General features: G+C 35.8%; 1 protein-coding gene across 1 annotated transcript; it reads left to right on the top strand.

The window, feature by feature from the left end:
• Positions 1–4461: 4461 nt before the first annotated feature.
• On the top strand, positions 4462–7657 carry LOC136206463 (uncharacterized). The gene is made up of 4 exons (XM_065997522.1): positions 4462–5080; positions 5193–5325; positions 6272–6389; positions 7053–7657. Exons 1-4 carry the CDS (start codon positions 4992–4994, stop codon positions 7142–7144), a joined length of 432 nt encoding a protein of 143 aa, XP_065853594.1. The 5' UTR covers positions 4462–4991; the 3' UTR covers positions 7145–7657.
• The last annotated feature ends 2624 nt before the right edge of the window (positions 7658–10281 follow it).

Genomic DNA, 10281 nt, shown 5'->3' with positions numbered 1-10281 from the left:
ACTGAGTTGCGTTCCACTCAACTTCTTTAGTCAGCTTCATCTTTAATTATTTGTTCTGAAGATGACTTTTCTACTATCATACTGAGTTCACTTCACTCAGCTTGTGCTATGTTCTTATGCTGACTTCGTCCTGTCTTACTTTTTGATTCTGTTTTCATTTAGACTTATACTCAACATTGAACAAACATATTAGTACAATTAAATCAAAGCACTTAAATTTAATTGCCTCTTAATCATGGAATAACTTAAATAATTTTGTCAAATCAAAATCATGTGGACAGGTGTTTCAACAATAATGTCTCTACCCTTGCTCAGAAATGAAATGATTAATGCCTTGAGTGATCTCTATACACTGATCAAAAAGTGTAATAAGAAAGTAAGAGCACTCAACAGGCGATGTGATGAGATTGAGGAGGTTAAACTCAATGACCTTCGACATCTCCTTCAAGACAACACTAGGCAAGATGAAAATCTAAAAATCATGCATAGGTTTGTCTCTGAAGTCCAATCAGATTCTCAGAAACTGAGGAAGGATATCACATTAGTACAGAACCAGCTGAATAGATCGGCTAAGAAGAGGTACCAGTCAGCAAAGGTGGAATACTCAGTAGAATGTCCAATGTGACTTCTGCGGAAAGAAAGGACATACCACAAAGGTATGCTGACATGCTCAGCACAATCGTGCTGACCAAAAATGGAAACACCCTCAAAGGGTAGTTTATTGTGACTTTTGTGGGAAAGATGGCTACACCATAAATGTATGTCGTCACAAAATTAAATATGATACATCACCTGTTAATTCTAACAAACAAGGACTGTTAATTCTAACAAACAAGGACCTAAAAAGAATTGGGTACCAAAAGATAACTAGTTCAATTGCAGGTGAGCCTAAGGTGCGCGGAGAAGTCAAAGCTATGGTACATTGACATCACATGCTCGAGGCATATGACTGGTGATGAAACTTAGTTCATCACACTTGTGCATAAACGAGGAGGAAATGTAAGTTTTGGAGACAACAAAAAGGGTATAGTAGGGTCAGGTACCGTTGGTGGTAATCCTACTATTGAGTCAGTCTCCCTAGTCAGGGGTCTTAAATATAACCTATTGAGCGTAGCTCAGCTGTGTGACAGCGGTAGAAAGGTTGTATTTGATGCCACTGAGTGTAGGATACTCGAGGGAAAAACAAAAGAATTGATTTTAACTGCCCCTCGTGTAGAAAACGTTTTCATGCTAAACCTAGAAAAGAAGTTTTCTAAAAATATATGCTTAGTGTCAAAGGAAGATAATTCTTGGCTATGGCATAGGAGACTTGGTCATGTAAGCATGGACCTCCTAGCCAAATTAGCAAGAAAGCAATTAGTTGAGGGATTACCCAAACTCAGGTTTGAGAAGGATCAATTATGCAAAGCTTGTCGGCAAGGTAAACAAACCAAAAAGTCTTTTCAAAGTAAAAATGTAGTCTCAACCAAGCGCCCATTAGAGTTACTACACTTGGATCTTTTCGGACCAGTCCAGCCTCTGAGCTTGGGTGGTAAGAAATTTTCCTTGGTCATTGTAGATGACTTTTCTCGGTATACTTGGGTCATCCTGTTGAGTAGCAAAGATGAAGCATTTTAGATGTTCTCAACACTGATTAGAAAACTTGAAAATGACAAAGACCTAAAATTAGCTCACATCCGAAGTGATAATGGTGGAGAATTCAAAAATCAACAATTTGATGAATTCTGTGAAGTCAGCGGCATTGACCATAATTTTTCTGCTCCTAGAACTCCTCAACAAAATGGGGTAGTTGAGAGGAAGAACAGAACCTTAGTTGAAATAGCTAGGACAATGCTGAGTGAGAATAGGCTTCCAAAGTATTTCTGGAGTGAAGCTGTCAACACAGCTTGCTATATACTCAATAGGGCTTTAGTCAGACCTATACTTAAGAAAACCCCTTATGAACTTTGGAAAGGACGAAAACCCAATATTTGATATTTTCGTGCCTTTGGTTGCAAATGTTTTATTTTAAATACTAAAGACAACCTTGCTAAGTTCGATTCTAAAGCTGATGAAGCTATCTTTCTAGGGTACTCAACAAACAACAAAGCATATAGGGTGTTTAATAAACGAACTCTGGTTTTAGAAGAGTCTGTACATGTTGAGTTCGATGAAACTGACCTGTAGGGAAGATAAGTCAGCCTGCCGAAGATGACACATGCTCAGCTTCCGCTGACCAAAATGGAGCCACTGAGTCACTGCCTCAAGGGCTGACCAAAGGTAAGAATGAACCTGAAATTATCTTTGCTGACCAAAATAATCATGCAGAAAATGTCGAAACACCTATCCCTGAAGACACTACACTACCAAAGGAGATCAAGATTCCAAGAGGACACTCTGAGAAAAGCATCCTTGATGCCGATGAGAACACCCTGATGACCAGAAATCAACTCAGGAGATACCTCAGCAACGTAGCCTTCGTGTCAGTCCTCGAACCGAGAAACTTCTCAGAAGCTGAGAACGATGAATTATGGATTAATGCAATGCAAGAGGAATGAAGTGTGGGATTTAGTGCCTAAACCAAAGAATCAGAAGACCATAGGAACAAAATGGGTATTCTGTAATAAGCTAGATGAATAGGGAAACGTAGTCAGGAACAAAGCCAGACTTGTAGCTCAAGGTTACAGTCAACAGGAAGGTATTGACTATGGTGAGACCTTTGCACCCGTAGCTAGATTAGAGGCTATAAGCATATTGTGTGTGTATGCTAGCTTTATGAACTTTAAATTGTTCCAAATGGATGTTAAAAGTGCATTTCTTAATGGAGTTATAAACGAAGAGGCACTACACCATAGAATGTCTATAGCAACCAAATTTCAGAAATCGTTGCCATAAATCGTTGCATTATCTAAATTTTTTATTAATCATGTTTGTGTAAGTCAAATGCAACGATTATATATGAATTGTTGCCTTTGTTTTACTTTTAATTGTTTAATTTGAACTAAGGCAACAATACTATGATATTTACAACACGTCGTTGCCTTATGTAAATTGATAATTTGTAAAAGCAACGGTGTACAATGTAAAATACTATTCCAACGTTGCATTTAGTAAAAAATACAATCATATACTTAATTAATTTACTAAATTTAATTTTAACACTTGTTAATTAAGGATTTTATATATAGCTTGTAAATAATTGCATTTATTGACTAAAAAATAGTATAAAATAGTGTATAATATTTCTTAGATAGTCATAGAAAAAACCAATAAAAAAACAACTTTAAGAATAAATTATATACCAATTAATTAAATATTAAAAATTTGGTCCAATTAATTAAGAATTGGTAAAAAAATAATATTTATACTTCCAACTAAATAATCTTACCAAATTAATATTTCATTTCTCATTATTAAAAAGACTAACTTTGTAAATTATCCAAAATATACGGTCTTATTTTGCAAATTAATCAAACTGTAAGTATTTTTTGACAAAAAAGTTGCCTCACATATCTTTTAACCACAAATTACGAAAAGCACAAAATCCTTATTTCCAAACTTTAAACCATAAGGACCGTCTTTGTTAAATCGGTCAAACCAAATGGTTTATTTTTATACTTTTCTCTAACATTTTTTAGGCAGTCACAGTAGAAAATAAATTGTTATTAATAGTTGGCTACTATTTTGGTTCAAATATTCCAACCACAAAAAATAAACAACTAGAAAAAAATTATGGCTCGAAAAATTCATACCCGTTATTTTTGGTTCAAAAATTTTAGCTCTTCATTTTCACTAAATTTTGAATCTAAGATTTCTTCAAGGCTCCAAAATTTCCCTCCCATTTAATTTTCTAAAAGTATTTCTCAAAAAGTAATAGTAAAAGAGAATTGTTTTTTTACTAAAAAGTAAATAAATGAATGTGATAAATAACTAAATGTATAAAAGTTGTACACTACTATAAAAAGAGGTTTTAATTTCTTAAAAAGTAATTTAAAATAAAAAGATGTTTTAATAAGTAAACTTTAGGGATAAAGTGTAAAAATGCCCCTAACATTTATAATCAAGAACAATTTTACTCCCAATGTCTAAAATTTCTAAAATTGATCCAATTTGTCAACGTTACGGATACAATTGCTCTTGGCTAGTAACGTTATGGATAAAATTGCACAATTTTAAACGTTAGAGGTAAAATTGTTTCTTGTTGTAAACGTTAAAAATATTTTTACACTTTTTCCCTAAAATTTAATTATAGTAAAAAATATTTTAATAGCACATTTTCAATATTTAATAAGAGTAATTTTTGATAAATTTAATGAATAATTTCAAATTAAAACCAAGTTTTACTAATTTAATTCCTCTTAATAATTCATTTCAATTAAAAACTCTTTATAAGGGGTAACAAAAAAAAAAAAAAAAAAAAAAAGACCTATTAATACATTTTGTGTTTGGGCGCCATAGTCAATTGATGTTCCCTCCTAAAATTTCAGTTCCCCAAAAATCGAACAAAATTATTTACTATACCCATTAGACAAAAACCATCTTTCATTGCCCATTGTTCCTCTTCGCACAAAAGCCCTTGTTCCTCACTCTCTTCCATCTGAAATCATCACCGCCGCCCACTTCTCAACTCTTTTTTCGGTGAATCCCTATAATTGCTCATGCTCAGTTCATGGCTAGAATGCAATCCCTTCACTCTCTTCCATTTCGAATCAAGGATTTCCCTGTTAGGGTTTCTCTTAATTAATGATGCAGTACTCTTGGGAACCACGGCCAAAGGACGAAGGCTACTCAAAATTTGGGAAGAAAGGAGAAAACGCAAATATAATCACCTTCACATCTATCCTTCCTAGGCCAAGTTAGACTCTTCTTCCTGATTAACGCAATTAATTAACGCAAATACTGACTATTCTTCTCCTCCACCTAAACGACAACAACATAACCCTCTGTAAATTCATCTTAATTAGCCTACTAGACTCCTCTCCTCTCTTCTTCTCCTCTCACATTTGGCAGCCATGGCCGTCACTGGTGCTGCCGCTAACTGGAAGAAGCTAATGAAACTCTCTCTTTCCGTTTTCGGCCTTGGCTTTAATTCCTCTAAATGGTACATTTCTTAGCATACTCTCATTTTGATTCTCTATCGCGCATTTGGCTGTTTATGTGTTAATTAATTGTTACTCTGTGTGTGTGCCTGTGTGTTTGGGTGTTGGAAATAGCAAAACTGCGGCCAAGATGGCTGTGGCGAGGATAAAGCTACTGAGAAATAAAAGACAGGTTGTTGTGAGGCAGATGAGGAGAGATATTGCTTTGCTTCTCGAGTCTCGTCAAGATGCTACTGCTCGTATTCGGGTACTTATGTTTTTCTTCTTATGATATTGAAATATGGGAATTGGGGATTGTTTATAGTCTAATTAATTGGGGTTCGGATTTTGTCTATTGTGGTTGCTTGATCTCTATAAGATTAATGTGAAATGATTGTGTTCTTGTGAGATTTCACTACAAAAGTAGATGGTTTTCAGTTGAATGTAACTTATTATTTAATGGGTGGATGTGAGTTGCAATTTGCTGAACTTTGATGACTATAAACAGGCAATGGCATTTCAATTTCTATATGACCTACATTTTGTAATGTCTTGCTAGCAGTAGTAATCCTTGAATGATTTGGCGTGTATTTAGCAGAATTTTGAAATGCCAGAATTGGATATGAGAGCATATAATGAATTGTGGCAACATTTATGCTCTTGTCAGGAATTGCTAAAATCAGACTGTTTAAGCTTTCTGTTCACATTGCCCCTAAATTGCTGACTTATTATTATTCTCTAGAACATGAATAATGATATAAGGCATCCAAAAACCCAGTCCCAAATTTAAATGCTGAAGCTCTGAGCACAGCTATGCATATTTTATAATTTAGTTGTTTCTAAAATATACAACCTGTCTTTTATTTCTCAGTAGCTTTATCCTCGCCACAGCCATCTTCCCCACAGTTTTGCTATTTCCAACACCCAAACACACAGGCACACACACAGAGTTACAATTAATTAACACATAAACAGCCAAATGCGCGATAGAGAATCAAAATGAGAGTATTTATGTCTGGTCTGATGCGTGCTTTGCAGAATAGTTGTTCTGTAGTTATGAAACTATGATCTGTGGCTGACGTTCCCTGTGATGTTATTCGCTTTGCTAAATAAGTATCTGATTCACTTGCTTATAATGATCCAATAATATATGAGATTTCCCTTTTATGCTGGTCAATTAGTCTAGTTTGAATTGAATCCCTTCGTTTTTGTAGAGTGATATTACCCCAGCATGTGCAGTGGCATATTCAGATTTCCAGCCTCTTCTAAAGCCATATCAACTAGTCGGTGTGAACTTTCTTCTTCCACTCTACCAAAAGGGCATTGGAGGAGGTAGTTCTCCTCTTTCTTATTGTTCTATTGTGTTTGATATCTTCCTTCTTGAGCCCTCCTTTAAACAGTATATTATTTAAATGGTTATGAAATATATTGACCAATTAACTATTCTTGTGAATTACTGTTTGAGCATATGAGTTTGATGTTGTGAATTACTGTTTGACATATGAGTATGATGTTCTACACTTAGTGAGAAATGACCACAAATATTTAGTGACTACAGTGAAACAATAAACAAAGTTGAGTGACTATCAGCCTTAAGGTGTCTAGTAACAAAAAATGTTCATAAAATGACTTTGCAATTTAACCTCTGTACTTTACACAATTGGCAACTATACTTCAATGCCAGCACATTTGACCACTGTACATTATGTTATGATGAGATGATGACAAAATGACTTAGCAAAAATGATGAGAAAATGATTTGATAGAAATGTTTAACTGCCTGCACTAGCAGAAATGATGAGATGATCTAAACATACTTCTTAGGACCTCATTTCTTTCTACACTATTTTAATTGTCCGCATTTTGTTTAAATTAGAATTTTTTGTTTGACTGTCTGCACTTTATTTTATCTTGTTTGATATCAATATCTATTGTTTTCTTGTGCCTATAATATTTGTTGGTTATCTTCTATTTTTTTATGTTTTAATTCTACAGAAGGATTGAAGAGTTGTCATCTACCGGGGAAAACATTGATCATATTGATGGAATACTCGGAGGCTCATCATCTCATGGTCGTGAATAGCTAGTTGGTAGGATATGCCCCATGAAGAAAACAAAAAGTTATAGGAGCGCCGAGCTGCTACGAGTAAGAGCTCCATGTCTGAAGATGCAATAGAGCAATTCAAAATGGAAATTAGAGAGGAAATCTTAGATGAAGTGTAGAATGAACTATCAACTCATCTTGAATTTCTTGTAAAAAGTTGAGCCTTATGAATCCATCACTCAATCTAAATTCGGATGGTGTTCTTTCTACAGTTCGTTCAAATGAACGCGACGATTGATTTATTTATGCTTATAATGATACTTTAGAATTGGGATCTTATTACATATGTACTGTCGGATGTTGATATTAAGGTGCTTTTGGATTTTGTTGCTTGTGGATGCTTATTTAAATAGGCCTTGCCTCTTGGATTATAAATATCTTTGTTGCCTTTATGTTACAAACATTGTTGTCTTTACATTATAAACATCATTGCTTTCTACTCTAAACACCATTGCCTTTCCAAATATTGTTGCATTATTATAACAAAAGGTGTTGCAAAGGGTTAAAAAGTTGTTGCCTTAATTATAAAATACCGTTGCTTATCTAATTGAAATAATGTTGCCTTTGGGATCAAAATGTTGCTTTTAGTTTGAAATAGTGTTGTCTTATCTTACTTAAGGCAAAATCATTGCTTTTGGGTTCATTTTTCGTTGCTTAATATTGTATCTTTCGACTGTTACTTGCTGAAAACAAAAGCAACGATATCTTTATTGTTGCATTTGTGAATATTTTCGTTGCCTTTGAGTGAAAAGGCAACTGTGAATTAACCAACGAAAATATATTGACCAAAATCGCTGCCTTAGCCCATTTTTGGCCATAATGCAACAGTTTTGAGTGTCAAATGTAACGAATCAGCATCATTGCAATTGGCATTCTATGGTGTAGTGAGGTTTATGTTAGTCAGCCTCCAGGGTTTGAGGATCCGAAATTCCCAAACCATGTTTATAAACTCAAAAAGGCTCTGTACGGCCTGAAGCAAGCACCACGTGCTTGGTACGAAAGGCTGACCAGCTTTCTGCTGACTAGAAACTATGTCAGAGGAAAAGCTGACACAACCTTATTCGTTAAGAAAAGGGGTAAAGATACCCTGTTAGCACAAATATATGTAGATGATATCATTTTTGGTGCTACTAATGAGTCTATGTGCAAGGAATTTAGCAAACAGATGCAAACGGAGTTTGAGATGTCAATGATGGGAGAACTCAACTTCTTCCTTGGATTTCAAATCAAACAATGCAAGAATGACATCTTCATTAGCCAGACCAAGTATGCCAAGGAGATATTGAAGAAATTTGATATGGAAGGTTGTAAGCCAATATCTACCCCCATGGGTACTGACACTGTGCTTTGTGCTGATGAAAAAGGTAAGTCAGTAGACAACAAATTATATCGAGGTATGATTGGCTCTCTACTCTATCTAACTATAAGTAGGCCAGACATTCAGTACTCAGTATGTTACTATGCAAGATATCAAGCTGACCCTAAGGAATCTCATTACATAGCTGTAAAAAGAATCCTTAGATATTTGCAAAGCTCAGTGAATGCAGGTTTATGGTATCCAAACACAAACGATTTCACACTCATTGGATACACTGACGCTGACTATGGACGAGACAAGCTTGAGCGGAAAAGCACTTTAGGAGGATGTCATTTCCTTGGAAGCTGTCTAGTGTCTTGGTTCAGTAAGCAGTCGTCAGTTGCTCTGTCAACAACTGAAGATGAGTACATTGCTGCTGGAAGCTGTGTTGCACAAGTCCTATGGATCAAGCAACATCTGGATGATTATGGAGTCCAAACCAAAACAATTGAAGTCAAATGTGACAACAAAAGTGCCATTGACTTATCTAAAAATCCAATCCAACACAACAGGATGAAGCATGTCAGCATAAGGCATCACTTCATCAGAGATCATGTACTCAAGGGTGAGATCAAGCTGACCTATGTTCCAACAGATGAACAGCTTGCAGATATCTTCACAACGCCGTTGGCTCGTGAGCAGTTCAGCATACTAAGGGAAGCTATCAGTATGTCTAATCCTCTTCAATAAATATCTGAGCTAAATGAACATTGAGTGATTATAATATGCCGAGTGATCATTACATGTTGAGTAACTATCATATGCTGATTAAAAATGAACGCTATAAAATCACTATATGCTGAGTTGCTATATATATTGAGTGATTACTAAATGCTGAGTTACTTCACATAATATGAATCCCTTCTACAATAACCTACACACTCAGAACTCTAAACGTTTGGTATCTTAGATGCTGAGTAGAACGACTTGCGTAATTAATGCTTGCACGCGTATTTAAGTAGCCACCTAGGATGATGTAAGCGTAATGATTAGAAAACCATGCGCCGAATGTGTCATTAATGCCAGAGATAACTGTCATTGATCTATTCAAGAACGAACCGCCATTCCGACCTATCAGATCGACAAGCACCGGCTATAAATAGTGGATGATTTCCCACTAACTCCTCTTTACGCTTGAAACATTTCGCACTCGATCTCTCTTTCTCTCAAATCACAAAATCTTCTGCATCTCTCAAATCCTCAAGAAAACTATGTCAAGCGATTCCCAGAACAACTCCGGTGAGAACTACGATGACAACTGCTCAGACATTAATCCTGCCTCTCCTGCTGAGCAGGAATATCAGGAGACTTCCTCAGAGTCTGAAGGACAAACTCATGGTCAACTTGACCAATCTACTCCCAAGGTCAGCATCCCTCGTGAAAACCCTCAAGCTGACCAATCAACTCCTTCAAAGAAAAAGAAGGAGAAAAAGAACAAGAAACTGAAGGAAAGACAATTCTTCCCAGTCTTCAGCAGCATTAAAAACCTAAAAGTCTACCACTCCCGATGGTTCTCTAAGAGTTTCGTCGAAGCTGAGAAACCGTTCTGCAACTGGATCTCAAAGAATGGATGGACTACACTTTTCTCTCTTCCTGGAACTACCTACCCACAACTGGTAAAGGAATTCTACGCGAATCTGAGAGTAGCCGACGATAATGACGACCATATGGTTACTAAGGTCAAGAACAAGGAAATTACCATCACCCCTTCCTATCTCGCTATACTACTTGATCTAAAGGAAGAAGGAGCAGAACTCCGGTGC

This window comes from Euphorbia lathyris, chromosome 9 (assembly GCF_963576675.1).
Source record: "Euphorbia lathyris chromosome 9, ddEupLath1.1, whole genome shotgun sequence".
Taxonomy (NCBI): Eukaryota; Viridiplantae; Streptophyta; class Magnoliopsida; order Malpighiales; family Euphorbiaceae; genus Euphorbia; species Euphorbia lathyris.
The sequence above is the reverse complement of the archived record's forward strand: the minus strand, read 5'-3'. Positions and strand labels throughout refer to the sequence as shown.

Excerpts from the sequence above, each read along its gene's own strand:
- LOC136206463 (XM_065997522.1), top strand. The coding sequence starts at position 4,992 with ATGGCCGTCACTGGTGCTGCCGCTAACTGGAAGAAGCTAATGAAACTC. Across the intron at positions 5,081-5,192 it reads GGCTTTAATTCCTCTAAATG|CAAAACTGCGGCCAAGATGG; the intron begins GTACATTTCTTA and ends TGTTGGAAATAG. Across the intron at positions 6,390-7,052 it reads CCAAAAGGGCATTGGAGGAG|AAGGATTGAAGAGTTGTCAT; the intron begins GTAGTTCTCCTC and ends TTAATTCTACAG.